The sequence below is a fragment of the Coniophora puteana genome, assembly GCF_000271625.1.
Source record: "Coniophora puteana RWD-64-598 SS2 unplaced genomic scaffold CONPUscaffold_12, whole genome shotgun sequence".
Lineage (NCBI taxonomy): Eukaryota > Fungi > Basidiomycota > Agaricomycetes > Boletales > Coniophoraceae > Coniophora > Coniophora puteana.
In genome coordinates this window covers 808,331-823,899 of record NW_006913064.1, presented here as the reverse complement: position 1 = coordinate 823,899, position 15,569 = coordinate 808,331, and the positions used below count along the sequence as shown (strand labels likewise).

Here is a 15,569-nt window from a genome sequence, read left to right as displayed (position 1 = left end):
CGCGTGCCGTCAAGCCGCGTACACGCTCCCTCCTTATACAAAAGACCGACGTTATGCTTTATATCTAAGACGTCCGTCCAGCAACTCGTGCAAGAAGACAACGAATCAGTGCTATGGCTAGCCGCCATGGCTCCATACCGGAAGGAGCTTCACAACCGTCTGCCACTAGACAGGCGCTCAACGATGTCGCATTTGGAAGTGTACGTCCGTTCGCTGAGAATCACTCTCCTCGAGCTAACCTTGTTGTGGTCAGGTGGCGGGCATGGTAGCAGAAGTGTTTGAATACCCGCTCGATCTCGCCAAGGTTCGCCTTCAGTCCCAGGTCCTCGACGGACAAAAGCGTTTCGGAGGACCGCTCGATTGCCTTTCTCAGACATGGAGGAACGAGGGTGTTTTGGGTCTGTATCGAGTACGTGCGCTGCCATGAAGGAGAACCGCTGAAACTCATACCTGTCTCAGGGACTGACCGTGCCCATCGTCGGGTCAATGGCTCAAACAGCTGGGTTGTTCCTGGCGTACAGTCAACTCCAGAATCTAGTCCGGTGGTCTACCAACTCACCGCCCTCGTCCGACCTCAACCTCACTCAGCTTGGTGTAGCCGCTGGGGGCGCCGGTCTTCTGACGAGTTTCATCCTGTCCGTCCACCAAGTGCATATTGCGTGCGAACTCATGACCTCGGTCAACTAACCGTGCGCGCTGTTTTGCAGGACCCCGCTTGAGCTCATCAAGTGCAAGATGCAAGTGCAGATGATATCCGCACCTCTTCTCGCACCCCAAATCCCGTCGCCATCATCCACTTCTTCGACGGCACCTGGCGCTTCAAAGGGCTCACTACCGGCTGTGAGGCGCACACTGCCCGGACCCCTGGCTTTGGCGACTGGTGTCCTTAGGAAGGACGGGATACCGGGTCTTTACACCGGCCACGTTGCAACCATGGTCAGAGAGACGGGCGGTACAGCACTCTGGTTCGCGTCGAAAGAGTTTGTAGCTTCGACACTCCTATCGCGACGCGAATACAGTTCGCTTATCCCTTCGAGCTTGGAGTCCACGAACCCCAACACTGCGCTTCTTCCCTGGGAGTCGGCACTATCTGGTGCTGTTGCCGGAGGTGTATGCGTTCTGGGCATGTATCCCGCGGACACTGTCAAATCAGCGATGCAGACGGCGGACGATCTGCATCCACCAGACAAATTCACCCCCTCTCGGCATCTGCCACCACGATACTCATTCTGGACCATGACGAAGGCGATGTACAAGGCCCAGGGCCTTAAGGGACTTTACGCGGGCTGTGGTATGACCGTGGCGAGAGCGATCCCTTCGAGTGGGATTGTGTTTGTCGTCTACGATGGGCTTTCCCAATATTTTGGCTGATCTAATTGCATTTATCCCAATCTCCGCTTTGCCAAGTTACATTACATGCTCTATTACTCTACGCATTTTCGCTCATCGTACGCACATTATTACCATAGATCTAGACCACATTATCAGAGAATACCCAACTCATGAGCCAAGGGCGTTTGTAGCTGAAAAGTCGGCGCGTCTGAGTCCGGGCCGAGTAAGGGGAATAAATGCGGCAGGCGGAGCAAAATGTTCGGAGGCCGCACCCACGTCGCTTCTGTCGTTCTTGTCATCGGATCGGCCGAGGCTAAGAGTACCTCCTCGCCAAAAAAAAGTTGTGGGGATGGCACCAATAGGGAGCCAGTATGTGAGTCATACTCACCTCATAAATACTTTCTCAACTTTTCTCTTCTTCTCCTAAACGTGAATCTCTACGACGAACAACAAATCGACGATGGCGGAGAGCAGCCTGCCGCGCGTGCTCGGACGCCTGCAGAATCTGCCATCCATCTCTCTCCCCACCGACTATCCACGTCCATCGGGCACCACCCGCGTCATCGAGGCCGCCCACATCGCCGAGCTCTCCGAGCAGACGTCCCTCAGCCTCCTCAAGCTCGCGCTGTACACCGAGGGCGACGACCTCGATGACGACGATGCGGCGATGGCAGAGAGCAGGCCCTCCGCGTTCCACCTCCTCCTCTCCGCGTTCTCCGTGCTGCTCTACCGCTGGACAGGCGACACCGATCTCGTCATAGGCTCCTCCTCCGCAAACGCCAACGCCCCTCTCATCCTCCGGCTCTCCGTCGACCCGACGGACCCGTTCTGGTCGGTCGTGCGCCGCGTGCAGCAGGTCGAGCGCGAGGCCGAGTCCGATCTGCTCCCGTACGAGACGATCGTCGAGAGCCTGCGGCAGGGGCAGGGGCAGGGGCAGGGCAAGGACGCGATGGCGGCGGCGGAGGGCGAGAGCGCGCGCCCGCTCTTCCGCGTGCGCTTCTTCGACGAGACGGACGCGCCGCGCGAGAACTTCATGCGCACGACGGGGCTCACGTCCGACCTCACCGTGTTCGTCACGCGCCCGCCGAGCACGAGCCGCGCGTCGCTCGCGCCGCGCCTCTCGCTCCGCATCCTGTACAACTCGCTCCTGTTCACCGCGAGCCGCATCACGTACATCGTCGACCAGCTCTCCGTGTTCCTCCGCAAGGTCGCGGGGAACCCTGTGCTCCCTGTGGGCGCGGTGCCGCTGCTGACGCCCGCGCAGCGCGAGACGGTGCCGGATCCGACGGCGGATTTGCACTGGTGCGACTGGAAGGGCGCGATTACGGATGTGTTCTCGCGGAATGCGATCGACCATCCGGATAGGCCGTGTGTCGTCCAGAGCGTCCCTGGCGATCTGCCGAGCGACCCGCAGCAGAGGCGGACGTACACCTACGCGCATATACGGAAGGCGTCCAATGTCCTCGCGCATCATTTACTTCGGAACGGTGTTCAGAGGGAGGAAGTGGTGATGATCTATGCACATCGGAGTGTCGAGTTGGTCGTCGCTATCATGGCTGTGTTGAAGGCGGGCGCGACGTTCTCTGTCATCGGTATGTCCACCGCTCCGCCTTTGGTCAGACTAGCATCGCTGACTGGAGTGCGTCTCAGATCCTGCGTACCCGCCCTCGCGACAGATCATCTACCTCCGGGTCGCACAACCCAGAGCGATGGTCGTCCTCGCCAATGCCGGCAAGATCCAGCCCACCGTTCGCGAGTTCCTCGCCAGCGAACTTCGAATTCGAGTCGAAGTCCCCGCTCTCGACTTCACACCGGAGGGAGAGATCGTCGGAGGCATCGAAGGGGAACTCGACGTTCTCAGGACTCAGAACTCGCACGAGCTGGGAGAGACCGATCCGAACGTCATACTCGGGCCGGACAGCATCGGGACGCTCTCGTTCACGAGCGGAAGCACGGGCATTCCGAAGGGCGTCAGGGGCCGGCATTACAGCTTGACGCATTTTTTCCCGTGGATGGGCGAGCGCTTCCAGCTTGATGAGACGTCGAAGTTTACGATGTTGAGCGGTATTGCGCATGATCCGATACAGCGCGACAGTGAGTTCCTTTGTCCAGCGATGCGACGATTTAGTTGAGTTTGCCGTCAGTTTTCACCCCCCTCTTCTTCGGTGCGGAGCTGCACGTCCCCACCGCTGAGGATATCGGCACTCCGGGTCGTCTAGCTGAATGGATGGACGACAGCAAGGTGACGGTGACCCACTTGACGCCTGCCATGGGTCAGCTCCTGTCTGCCCAAGCCACAAGACAGATATCTTCGTTGAAGAACGCCTTCTTCGTCGGCGACGTCCTCACAAAGCGCGACTGTATCCGCCTGCAGTCTCTTGCCGCGAACGTCCGCATCATCAACATGTACGGCACAACAGAGACGCAGCGTGCGGTCTCGTACTTCGCGATCCCGCCCGTGTCGGAGGACGCGACGTACCTGGCCACGCAGAAGGACATCATGCCCGCCGGCGAAGGCATGGTCGACGTGCAGCTCCTCGTCGTCAACCGCGCGGACCGCACCGTGCCGTGCGCCGTCGGCGAGGTCGGCGAGATCTACGTGCGCTCGGGCGGGCTCGCCGAGGGCTATCTCGATGCGGACGCGACGGGCGAGAAGTTCGTGACGAACTGGTTCTCGGCGAACGCGACGCCGCGCCGGGACACGATTAAGCAGCCGCTGCAGGGGTTTGCGGGGCCCGAGGCGCGACACTGGAAGGGCATACGCGATAGGATGTATCGCTCTGGCGATCTTGGGCGGTATATGCCTGACGGGCGGGTGGAGTGTACGGGCCGCGCGGACGATCAGGTGAAGATACGTGGGTTCAGGATCGAGCTTGGGGAGATCGATACGCTGCTCAGTCAGCATCCGCTCGTGCGGGAGAACGTTACGCTCGTCCGGCGTGATAAGGACGAGGAGAAGATCTTGGTCAGCTACTTTGTGCCTATCGATGGGCCGAGGATGAACGGCTTTGCGAGCGAGGTGACGGACGACGAGGATGGCGCTGGTCATAAGTCGATTCCGAAGTACAGGAGGCTCATCAGGGATATCAGGGAGCATCTCAAGAAGAAGCTGCCGAGCTACAGTATTCCTTCGCGTACGTGGATTCTCGGAGGCGTGTTTGACACTGATGTTGACTCAACTCATAGTCTTTGTACCGCTGCATCGCATGCCCCTGAACCCCAACGGCAAGATCGACAAACCCGCGCTCCCCTTCCCCGACACCGCGCACGCGCACGCGGCGCTCCCCGGGACGAGCGCGAACAAGCGCGACTCGCGCACGCGCAAGGCGAGCTCGACGGAGGCGAAGCTGCAGCAGCTGTGGGGCGCGATCCTGCCGAACGCGCCGTCGCCGATCCCGCCCGACGAGAGCTTCTTCGACCTCGGCGGGCACTCGATCCTCGCGACGCGCCTCGTCTTCGAGATCCGCAAGAGCTTCGTCGTCGAGGCGCCGCTCGGGCTCATCTTCGAGCAGCCGACGCTCGGTGGGCTCGCGGCCGCCATCGATGCGCTGCGCGATCCCGATTTTGGGATCGCGTATAAGGACGCGCTGGCGAATGGCGGTGGCGGTGCGGACGCGGTGGCGTCGGATAAGGCGGCTGGGTCGGAGTATGGGCAGGATCTGGAGGGGCTGATGCCGCGCCTGAGGGAGACGTATGCGCCGCTGCCTGCGGACTTTGAGACGCTTGCGATTACGGTGTTTTTGACTGGTGCGACGGGGTACCTCGGCGCGTTTGTGTTGCGGGACTTGTTGAGGAGGACGGAGCGTGTGGCGAAAGTCATTTGTCTTGTTCGTGCCTCTGATACCAGCCAGGCGCTCGCGAGGCTGAAGGAAGGGTCAAGTGATCGTGGTGTTTGGGACGATGCGTGGGTGACCGATGGGAGACTTGAGGTCGTCACTGGAGACCTCGGGAGAGACCTCTTTGGCATGGACCGGGATACCTGGGATAGGGTGGCGTCAGAGGCGGATGTCGTTTTGCACAATGGTGCTTTGGTGAGCCATATAATTATGACTTGGATGGAAACGTCTCTGACATTTCATCAGGTGCACTGGGTATATCCCTATGAGCGTCTGCGGGGACCTAATGTCCTCGGCACTCTCACAGCCGTTGAGCTTGCTTCTACTGGCAAGCAGAAGTCACTGGTGTTTGTGTCGTCAACATCGGCGGTTGACACGGAGCACTATGTGAGCTTGTCTGACAGGCTTGTCAACGACACGCGGAACAACTACCGCGGAATCCCTGAAAATGACGATCTCGAGGGTGCACGGACGGCACTCAAGTCAGGGTACGGTCAGAGCAAGTGGGTATCGGAGAAGCTGCTGTTCGAAGCAGGTCGTCGCGGTCTGAGGGGCCATATCGTGCGACCGGGTTATGTTGTCGGTGATTCGCAGACTGCTGGTAAGCCACCGCCACTTTTGCAGTCGCAGCCGTAGACCTCACCCAGTATTTTAGTCACGAACACGGACGACTTCATCTGGCGCATGGTGAAGGGCTGCGTTCAGCTCGGCCTGGTGCCCAACATCAACAACGGCGTCAACATGGTCCCCGTCGACCACGTTGCCCTCATTACCGCGCAAGCGGCCGTCGCACCCGTACCCGGCGCCACCCAGTCCGTGCTGCACGTCACCGCGCGGCCCCTGCCGACGTTCAACGAGATGCTGTCCTCGCTCGCGCAGTACGGGTACGCGACGGAGCAGTGCGAGTACCTCGTCTGGCGGCGCCGGCTCGAGCGGCACGTCATGGAGGTGCAGGACAACGCGCTGTTCCCGCTGCTGCACTTTGTGCTCGACGACCTGCCCACGAGCACCAAGGCGCCCGAGCTCGACGACGCGAACACGGAGCGCCTGCTCGGGGGTGTGGCGGAGGACGTGAACATGACCATCTCGGACGCGCTCATGGGCAAGTACCTCGCGTGGCTCGTCGCTGCTGGCTTTTTGCCCGCGCCGACGGCGGAGAACCCCGAGAAGACGCTGCCCCCGCTCGAGAACGCGGCTGCTGCGAAGGCTGCGGGACGAAGTGGGGTGTAAAAAACAAAAGTAGCCGGGAGTGCTACATCCAAAATTCTTGCTTTATGCTGTGTTGCCTTGCTGTGATTCTTTTGTATCATTTTCATGATAGATGCACTGTATAGAAGTAGCTTTGAATTCAGATCAGCCGAACGCTGGCAATGTTGTACCATCACCTTAGTGCATTACTTAGTATGAGAATGAGGCTAACGACTATCCTCATACGTAAAGGACAATATTTCCCCGATCTGACATTAGGGCCTCCTACATGTGTAGCAAGCGCGTAGATCGATTTTATGGGCACAGCCTAAGTTACCCCGTCCAGTCGAGTGATTCCAGCAAGACAATCAATGAAAAGTTATGCTACACTTTCGCCGATATTGTCGAACATTACGATGACTGCGATCAACTCAACGTACTAAAAGCTAAATACAAGCAAGACTATTACTACGAAGCAAGGGGACAGTCGGAGAATGAAATTGACCCGAAAGTCAAAAGAGGGCAAAAAGGGTCCAACTGGGATTCGAACCCAGGATCCCTTGCAATTGTGTGTACCCAAAGCAAGTATCTTACCACTAGACCATTGGACCGGTTGAAAGATGTTAATCTGTACCATACTTATTCACCGTTGTCAGCTGAATTCACCAATCGTCTTTCGCCCATTCTTTGCCTACTACGTCATCACCTTTCCTGGTATGCAAAGTCCTGCTATGATGAAGAGGATAGCGATATCTCTCGAGTTTACTACCTTCACGACTTACAATGGCTAAGAAAGTGTTGATCCTCATCGCAGATGGTACGGAGGAGATGGAGTTGTACGCCTTCCAAGCCACAAGACCGTCCGATCCCCATGCTGACCCAGCCCTCCCTCAACCTGGCTTATTCACACATACGCAGCACCATCGCATACGACACCCTCGTCCGCGCCGGGATTGAGTGCACGTCCGCCCTCGTCTCCGCTTCTTCGTCCGCGACGCATGCGACGTGCTCCAGAGGAGTCAAGATCGTTCCTGACACGATCTTCAACCCGTCCGAGTCTGGTCCCGTAATGCGGTCTTTGCACGTTGCCGCCTTCAAATGCTAACTGCACGGAATCCGCTCGCATGTAGGAAAAGTACGATGCGCTGATCGTCCCAGGCGGCGCGCAGGGAGCCAAGACGATATCCGAGACGGCGGCGGTGCAGGAGCTAGTGAGGGCGTACCACGAGAAGCCGGGCAGAATAGTCGGTATGATTTGCGCAGGTGGGGCTCGAATTACTTCCTGCGGTCATCGCGAGCAGAGCTGAGTTGGCGGTGGTTGGCAGGCAGCTTGGCCGCGCTGACATCTGCCGATGGAGGCGACACCATCGGCGAGCAGGAGCTTACCTCGCACCCCTCTATCAAGGACCAACTTAAGGAGAGTGAGTGGTCGATCCTTCGCGTTTGCCACGTGTAAGCTTGACTGCTTGACACCATCCTTGCGTCATACGCAGAGTTCGCGTATTCGGACGAGCCTGTTGTCGTCTCGAAGTCCGGAAAACTCATCACAAGGTACGCGTGCTCGCACTTTTTCATCGTCATCTATGCGAATGCATTTGAACGAATGATATCAAAAAACTTTGCTCTAGCCGTGGCCCAGGTACGCTTGATTTGCGTTGCGTTGTCTGGAATCGTGTGGGTGGGTTGTTGACGAGCGGATCACTTTCCAGGTACTGCGTTCCCATTCGCATTCAAGCTTGTCGAGTTGCTCGCCGGCGCAGGCAAGCGTGATGAGACTATTGGACCCATGGTTTTCCCCGCAGGCACACCACTAAAGTTTTGATGCAAAACCTGCGGCACTTGGCATGCACACGACTTCTCGAGTTCTCCAGGTCATGATGTGGCTGAGCACATATCCACAAGGAATTCGGAAGAGCGTCATTTATTGCTAGCGCTGGCTTGACACCAGCGAGCGTCGGGACACTGTCATGATATATCTGTATTGATACATGTGGTGCGAATACATGTATCCTCAATCCGGGGGATGAACGCTTTACTTTGTATCGTATTCTGCAGGCAGCCTCGATCCTCTACCCGCTACAGTCTTATGTATATACGCCAGGAAACATAGAGTCATCGTCGACTCTGAGTCGCTTGATGATCCACACCAGGCCCGGGGAACGAGCTCACGGATTTTACCAGGTCGATCATCGTTGACCCAGTCGGGTCCGGTCTTGCTTAGGTCTCTAGCTTCATTACAACGCCGGTTTCATAACGTCGGCGATAATAAACCTATGGTGTTTTGGTCTTCCAAAAACAGGTTCTATCAGGAAACATTCCATATCACCACATCAAGAACGAGTGGGTGGTCTTGACGGAAGTCGTCAAAAATCGGAGCCCCTAGCGATGTTCTGCTATCTCAGACATTTACTGGAACTTCCTGCAGATATGCTGGTCGACTCAGAATAGGGGGAAGGCTGGACGCCCTACTATTGATGAAGCCTGAGTAAGTATGCCGCTTTATCGGCTCACAGATGGACATCCACGCCGTGCCCACGATAATCGTCAATCTAATCCCAATACTGGGTGCGAAAAGTCTACGAGTTTCTCAACGCAAACCGTTGAGGCGTCAGGTAAGCTATCAAAACGGAGCAGGTATGTGCCTATATAGTGCTGCGTCAATTTGGACCCTCAAATGACATTCATAAAGTCCACCGGAGCCTGGCTAGCGCCGTGGACCTCATCCCTCGAGACAGGCGACTAACCCAGGGAATTTGAGTTTTCCTGACTATTCTGACAAAACCGAACGAGCTATCTCGCTATGACATGACAGATAGCCTTGGATATTGTCTGTCATGACTTGTGTTCCCGTCTCAATCGCCTAGCAAGCGAAATTCTGAAGAATGATTCTGACTATAATTTCCTTGAAGTGAAGAAGCTCTTAGACTACGCTCGACTTGGGGAGGACATCAACCTGATAGGTGAAGCTATCGCTCTGTTGAAGCAAGACATCCATCACCCCGGGTGCGTCAATTCAGGTTCCAATGGGCTACCCAAGAAAATGAGCTCATAATTGACTTCCAACAGACTTGCTCCCTATGCCTTAAAGCTGCACCATATATTGCAGACAGCCCTTCGTGACGAAGGCAGCCTCGGTCCTTTGCCCGCCACCGTCAGAAGACTACTTCTTGCCCTTGCCAATGCATTGCAAGCCGAATGGTCGTCCATCACGATGCTCCAGCCTGAAATCATCTGGCCTGTTTACTAGCTCTACTACGACTCTTATGTCAAAAAAAAATTCAAAGTCATCGCTTACTCGCTTGATATTCCTTGTCAGGGGGCGGCGACACGGAATTTCCCAGGTCGACTATCGTTGACCCAGTCAGGTTCGGTCTTGCGTGAACCTTTAGCTCCCTTACACCGACACGTCAATTACGCTGATAATTACTGTACAGATGCACGTTCCCCGCCAGGATGGTCTATAACGGTTTGACAAGCTCAAGTTGAGTCCAAAGATGGGCAGAAACGAGAGTTGGCAGGACAGGCGAATGACAGAAGTCGGGGGAAAGGGTGGCAAGTCGAGAAAATGAAAGAGAATAGTGGGAGCATGTAACTGGAAATGCGAAGATATGCAAAGAACATGCGCATGGGAAAATGACTAAGAAGAGATGGACAAACAGCAATCAATATTTGACTCGGACTCAGACGCTGAAATGAAAGACCTTAGACTTGGACACAAACGCAGCCTGAGACAGACGCTTTATAATGACTCTAGCATCCTCAAAACCAGCTCAGTTCCGAAGTCACTAGCTGTAGACAGTACAAGGGGGTTTGAGTTCGTAGATACACTTCCGGATGACGTTCGCGGGATGACGTGAATATTATGGCATAATTGAGACGCTTATATATGCATGCACTGGATCTGACCCCTGTTTCTCGCGCTGCTGTTCCAAATCCCCCGAGGTTTGCATGCTTGTCCCTAAAGCCCAAAATGTCCCGACGGACGTCCTAACTTCTCTTCCGGACGCCCGTCATGCTCTTTATTCTGGTAGCAGGGCTCGGTGCATTCGTTGCCTTTCTCTATGCGTATATCCGCCTCAATGACGCAAAATTGGAGGTTCTCCCACCCGAGGCAACCAAATACTCACCCGAGCGCTTCACTCCGGAGAGCACACACGCCGTAGCCGAGAAACTAAAGAGGGAGCCGATCTCGGTTAAACAACACTTGCCGCTCAAGACTGGGCGTCGGTACATCGTCATCGGTGGTGTACGTCCAAGTTCTAATCATCGCTTTGCTATTACGATGCATCTTACTTGAACCCTCTAGGCTGGGTTCCTCGGCGGATGGATAGTCCTTCAGCTCATTGAGCGCGGAGAGGATCCACGACGCATACGCATCCTCGACATTCGCCAGCCTACACGGCCCGACCTTTTGAGCGGCCCAGCCAAATCCGTAGCCTTCTTCAAGGTCGACGTTTCAGACTCCAAGGCCGTCGATGACGCATTCACCGCCCCCTGGCCCCTCCCAGAAGAAGATGCACACACGACCGTCTTTCACACCGCCGCCAACATCCGCTTCTACGAGCGACACCTCTCGCTCCTCCCCCGGTCGACGCGCGTAAACGAGCAGGGCGTGCAGAACGTCATCAGTGCAGCCAAGGCGATCGGCGCATCCGCGATGGTGTACACCTCCTCGGGGTCTGTCGCCGTGCGCCGCTCGCGCTTCTGGCTCTGGCCATGGGAGCGGGAGCCCGCGCACTTCGTGCAGCTGATCGACGACAACGACGCCCTCGTCCCGACGCGGCACGATGACTTCTTCTCGAACTACGCGGCGAGCAAGATCCGCGGAGAGCGCGCCGTTCGCGCCGCGCACCTCTCGCCTACCAGCAAAGACGGACGCAGGCTCCGCACGGGTTGCGTCCGACCCGGGAACGGCGTGTTCGGGCCCGGCGGGGACATTCTCTGCGGAGCGTATCTCGTACGGAAACACAACCCGACGTGGGTCAACCACATCCTCCACTCCTTTGTGTACATTGAGAATTGCGCGCTCGCACACCTCCAATACGAGGCGTGCCTCCTCGCCTCCTCGGCCGACGCCCCAAGCAGCAGCGGCAGCGCCTCCCCGAGCAGACCAGACGTGGGCGGCCAAGCATTCACCATCACCGACGCCGGCCCGCCAATGACATACGGCGACGCCTACACCGCGCTCAACACGCTCGACCCAGAGACCGTCTTCCCGCGCATGTCCTCCACCGCGATGCTCCTCCTCGCGCAGCTCTTCGAGGCCATCTACCTCACCCGCGCCTTCCTCACCGCGCCCTCCGCCCCGCCCCTCGTGCGCGCGCTCGCCCGCGCGCTCGTGCCCGATCTCGACGGGGACGTCGTCAATCTGCAGCCGCCGCTGTTCGCGCTCACGAGCGTGCACCTTGTGTTCGACGACTCGCGCGCGCGGCGGGCGCCCGAGCAGGGCGGCATCGGGTACTCGGGGCCGTACACGTCGCTGCAGGGCCTGTGCCGTACCGCGGAGGATTATTTCAAGGCGGGGCAGAACGGCGAGGAGCGCTCGATGTCGGGAGGGGTCAGCTTCGGGTTTGGGATGGTCAAGGCTCAGCGGGGCGTCGATAAGGTGCAGAGGGCGGTGGAGAAGGGAGCGGAGACGATACCTAATTAGTTGGTGTGGAACAGTTAGAGCGGCAGTGACATTCAAGAGTGACGTTGCTTCAGGTTGTTTATCGACAGTGGAATACACGCTCCCCCATCGTATTGCTAGGGTTTTGGTGTATAGAGGTATCATACAGACTTCACTCATTGCAGTGCCTATTCTTACAACCGGACGCCACTGTCCCTCGTCATGGCTTCACAACAATCTTGAGTGCATCCCGGCTGCTCATCTTGTCCAGGGCCTTCTGGTACTCGTCGATCTTGAACACGTCCGTAACCTGGTTTGCCAATTAGCACGTACCCAGAAATACCACACCTGCGTTCAGATAAACGTACCATGCCCTTGACCTTGATCTTCCCGCTGTCAAGATACTGTACTGCACGAGGGAAGCAATGCATCTGCGCGAACGAGCCGATGATCTGCAGTAAAATCGTCAGCTACGTCGAACAAGAACCAACAGGTAAGCTGAGTGAAGACAGTTACTTACCCTGATCTCATCTCCGAAGATCTTGGATGGCGCCCAGTGGACCTGGGCACTGTTAGCGTACACGCCGTACACCATCAGCGTCCCGCCCCGGCGGACATAGTTGATCGAGTCATTCGCAACCTTCTCAGATCCCGTCGCCTCGACCTAAAAATGCACACCCGTCGTCAACATCCGACGCAAGCGCACACCCCCACCACGCCAACTTCAAGCACTAGCACGCACCACCACATCAAACCCATACGGATTCTCCTCCCTAATCCTCGCCCACTGCGCCTCGGGCGCCTCCCTGTCCAGCTCGACATACTCGTCCGCCGCGCCGAGCTCCTGCGCGATGCGCGTCTTGATGCCCCGATTCGCGGCGACGACGACGCGCGCGGCGCCGTTGAGCTTGAGCAGCTGCGCGAGGATGAGGCCCGTGGGCCCCGCGCCGATGACGAGCGCCTCGATGCCCACGGGCGCGGCGAGCTTGTCGACGCCGTGGATCGCGCATGCGGCGGGCTCGACGAGCGTAGCTTCTTCGTCGGTGAGGTTGTGGATCTTGTATACTTTGGCTGCCGAGCTGCGGGGTTATCAGGGGTGTGGTGCTTGATTATTGCATGCGCATGATGCAAGAGGGATCAAGACGCGCACAAGACGATGTATTCGGCGAATCCGCCCGCCGTGGTGACGCCTTTGCCGTTGTAGTCCTCGCAGAGCAGAGGCTGGCCGCGTCGGCAGTAGAAGCACCGCTCGCACTAGCACGTATCCCCGCCTCAGCTCTTCACAACAACATCGAGTCAAAATCGCCTCGGAGCACTCACGACGGACGACGGATCCGCGACGCATCGGTCACCTTTCGCAAACCCCTCCACGCCCTTGCCCACCTTCTCGACGACACCGATCACCTCGTGGCCCGGGATAAGCTAGCGCCCGCAATATCAGTGGTCCGTCGTACATGAACGCGGCGATCACGCTGGTAGCGAGGAGATGGAAGCGGACGCACAGGGAACTTGGCGATGAACTCCCCTTCATGGACGTGAGAGTCCGTGCCGCAGATGCCTGCTCACCAGAGGAAGACGAGTCCTTATCAGCCTGGAACGTGCCGCCACGGACGAGAAACCCAAAAGGCACACGTACCGCAGCAGGAGACTGGATTGAAGGCACAGGGCACAAAGTGCGAGCGATAACGTTAATGGTCAAACCGCGTCGAAGCCCTTCAGTGTGATTGTTCGGTAGGTTCTGTCGGGAAACTTAACCTACCTTTGATCAAGATCTCGTCATCGGATATGGAAGGGACAGGGACGGAGCGCACGTCGAACTGTTTGGGCTGCAAGCGGCGGCTGAGTTAGGTATCCTATCATGAGAGTATGATGGACGCACCGCCTGGTAATACACGGCGTTCATCGTCGCCGCATCCTTGCTCGCAGCGTCTTTGCTCTCTCCCTTCTCGCCTTTCTCGCCTTTGCTAAGCTAATCCGCCAAGACATCATCAAAGTTCAACATCAAGATGCAATCGGAAGATACTGGTGAGCTTACCGCTCTCTTGACCGACTTGAGCATCGACATGATGGGGGTGATCTATCGCAACAGCAAGCTGCGTCAACCAGGGACTGTGAGTCGTCAGCAGCGACCGGGATATCGGCGAGCTCCACCACGTGCGAGCCGTGCTCATTGCTCGACTCGTGATCGGCCCGTGGGGATAACGACGAGAAGCCCGTCAGTTCGGTTTGTTGCAGTGGCAAATCGTTTAGCAGACTATGGATATAACACCATGATTGAATGGGCAAAGTGTCCGTCGCGTGAGAGATACTACTTCGTCGAGCGAAGTGAGCCCAGCGATAGAATGACCGTGTCGCTGCTACCATGATGGAAGTCCAGAGGTTGCTCCGGAGTATGCGTCGGTGGCAGCGATGCAAGAGACCAAGACGCGCATAGTGCAGCCACAGTCAAGCCACTGCTACTACAGTAGCTTTCAGGTTAGTGATAATCAGCATGTTAGTCTCTCGGGACCATTCCGTGAAACTGTACATGCAAACAGGAGAACAAAGACGTTGTCGAGATCTGCCCGTACAGCTGACGGCGGGGTTGACAACATCGCCAGATAGCTTATCTTGTGCATGCTGCGTCCCCGTCCTTATCTCGAGTCGTGATTCGTCCCCCGCTACCCCAGACAACCCCAGACGGAAGCAAGTTAAATCCATAGAGCACACGGATAGCCAACAAACCGGTGATCTAACGAAGAACCGGGCCATGCGAAGTTGGCGAGCATGATGAAGTGGCTGAGAAAAGGTAGGCGTCGGGATTTTGGACAGCCACGAAACGGAGAGAACACGCGGTAGTATTTATGTAACCTGTAAGGGATCTTTAGGCACATTGCAGCAGTATGAAAGAAAGGAAACAACCACCGCCCTATAGATGATCGGACCCTTCCAAAGGTGTGCTTCAGTCAGCTGGTGCAGTGCTGGTGCTAACACTCAATTGCGCGATCAAACGTTTGCAACATTGCATTATTGAATGGGCTCTTCGGAAGAATGCACCCACGCACCTCATTAGAGTAAGCTCTTGTTCCCCTCCGTGCAGGTACGTACGTACTTAGCCTTCCTTGCGCCTTGCGATCCATCACTGGCCTCTGCACGACGCGATCCGTGCTCCTGTTCACAGTCCACTCGTTCTGTGTCCTACTTAACATGCTCATCCAAGTCGTCTAGGAGTTGAAGTGCACGGACGGTCCACACTGGTGCAACGGGCAGAGGCACGGAATGTCCGGGCTGGACGGACCTCAACCACAAAACTCGAGGAGTCCGTCCGCTTCGGGTATGAAATGGAATAGACTCGCACCAAAACCCCGTCACAGTCGTCGCACACGACGATCCGGCCGGGCCCTGCCGTGCGTGCATGTGAACCCAGCTCAGTCCGCCATGCGACGGCGTGTGAGATGCGATCTTGGCAGGGCTTTCAATACTATGTAATGACTCTCCTTAAGCTTGCGCCCTCGGCGACGTCGGGAAAGGCGCAAACGCCGTGAGCGCACTGGACTCCAGGGTCACCAACGGTGTGTCCTCGCTGCGTTCTCAGTTCGCAAGCGGTGAGGAGAAGGAGATTGGGC

The 15,569-nt window shown here is 57.0% G+C and overlaps 5 protein-coding genes and 1 non-coding gene across 6 annotated transcripts; 4 read left to right on the top strand and 2 right to left on the bottom strand.

The window, feature by feature from the left end:
* The first annotated feature begins 40 nt into the window (after positions 1–40).
* On the top strand, positions 41–1,501 carry CONPUDRAFT_168210 (mitochondrial carrier). The gene is made up of 4 exons (XM_007774444.1): positions 41–200; positions 254–409; positions 460–635; positions 708–1,501. The coding sequence occupies exons 1-4, from the start codon at positions 114–116 to the stop codon at positions 1,369–1,371; spliced, it is 1,083 nt and encodes a 360-aa protein (XP_007772634.1). The 5' UTR covers positions 41–113; the 3' UTR covers positions 1,372–1,501.
* A 47-nt stretch (positions 1,502–1,548) lies between these two features.
* On the top strand, positions 1,549–6,695 carry CONPUDRAFT_168209 (alpha-aminoadipate reductase Lys1p). The gene is made up of 6 exons (XM_007774443.1): positions 1,549–2,924; positions 2,983–3,426; positions 3,477–4,466; positions 4,519–5,363; positions 5,415–5,769; positions 5,824–6,695. Exons 1-6 carry the CDS (start codon positions 1,793–1,795, stop codon positions 6,396–6,398), a joined length of 4,341 nt encoding a protein of 1,446 aa, XP_007772633.1. The 5' UTR covers positions 1,549–1,792; the 3' UTR covers positions 6,399–6,695.
* A 190-nt stretch (positions 6,696–6,885) lies between these two features.
* CONPUDRAFT_t100 lies at positions 6,886–6,967 on the bottom strand. The gene has a single exon. It is a non-coding gene; the product is annotated as a tRNA-Pro (tRNA).
* Positions 6,968–7,139: 172 nt separating this feature from the next.
* On the top strand, positions 7,140–8,178 carry CONPUDRAFT_76002 (DJ-1; the record flags this gene model as incomplete). The annotated part of the gene is made up of 7 exons (XM_007774246.1): positions 7,140–7,192; positions 7,275–7,422; positions 7,487–7,604; positions 7,682–7,777; positions 7,850–7,907; positions 7,985–7,995; positions 8,066–8,178. 7 exons carry the CDS (start codon positions 7,140–7,142, stop codon positions 8,176–8,178), a joined length of 597 nt encoding a protein of 198 aa, XP_007772436.1.
* Positions 8,179–10,358: 2,180 nt separating this feature from the next.
* CONPUDRAFT_146260 (NAD(P)-binding protein) lies at positions 10,359–12,166 on the top strand. The gene is made up of 2 exons (XM_007774442.1): positions 10,359–10,602; positions 10,663–12,166. Exons 1-2 carry the CDS (start codon positions 10,369–10,371, stop codon positions 12,004–12,006), a joined length of 1,578 nt encoding a protein of 525 aa, XP_007772632.1. The 5' UTR covers positions 10,359–10,368; the 3' UTR covers positions 12,007–12,166.
* Positions 12,167–12,184: 18 nt separating this feature from the next.
* Positions 12,185–13,867, bottom strand: CONPUDRAFT_92430 (GroES-like protein; the record flags this gene model as incomplete). Its single annotated transcript, XM_007774441.1, has 8 exons — positions 12,185–12,274; positions 12,333–12,416; positions 12,485–12,628; positions 12,707–13,043; positions 13,115–13,218; positions 13,285–13,386; positions 13,467–13,522; positions 13,783–13,867. The coding sequence occupies 8 exons, from the start codon at positions 13,865–13,867 to the stop codon at positions 12,185–12,187; spliced, it is 1,002 nt and encodes a 333-aa protein (XP_007772631.1).
* Positions 13,868–15,569: the final 1,702 nt, after the last annotated feature.

What these genes read in the sequence shown, in the direction of transcription:
- CONPUDRAFT_168209 (XM_007774443.1), top strand. Translation starts at nt 1,793, where the DNA reads ATGGCGGAGAGCAGCCTGCCGCGCGTGCTCGGACGCCTGCAGAATCTG. An exon ending in CGCGACGTTCTCTGTCATCG is followed by an intron (nt 2,925 to 2,982) that starts GTATGTCCACCG and finishes AGTGCGTCTCAG; the next exon opens with ATCCTGCGTACCCGCCCTCG. An exon ending in GAGCTACAGTATTCCTTCGC is followed by an intron (nt 4,467 to 4,518) that starts GTACGTGGATTC and finishes CTCAACTCATAG; the next exon opens with TCTTTGTACCGCTGCATCGC.
- CONPUDRAFT_168210 (XM_007774444.1), top strand. Translation starts at nt 114, where the DNA reads ATGGCTAGCCGCCATGGCTCCATACCGGAAGGAGCTTCACAACCGTCT. An exon ending in GTGTTTTGGGTCTGTATCGA is followed by an intron (nt 410 to 459) that starts GTACGTGCGCTG and finishes TACCTGTCTCAG; the next exon opens with GGACTGACCGTGCCCATCGT. An exon ending in CTTCTGACGAGTTTCATCCT is followed by an intron (nt 636 to 707) that starts GTCCGTCCACCA and finishes GCTGTTTTGCAG; the next exon opens with GACCCCGCTTGAGCTCATCA.
- CONPUDRAFT_146260 (XM_007774442.1), top strand. Translation starts at nt 10,369, where the DNA reads ATGCTCTTTATTCTGGTAGCAGGGCTCGGTGCATTCGTTGCCTTTCTC. An exon ending in GGTACATCGTCATCGGTGGT is followed by an intron (nt 10,603 to 10,662) that starts GTACGTCCAAGT and finishes TGAACCCTCTAG; the next exon opens with GCTGGGTTCCTCGGCGGATG.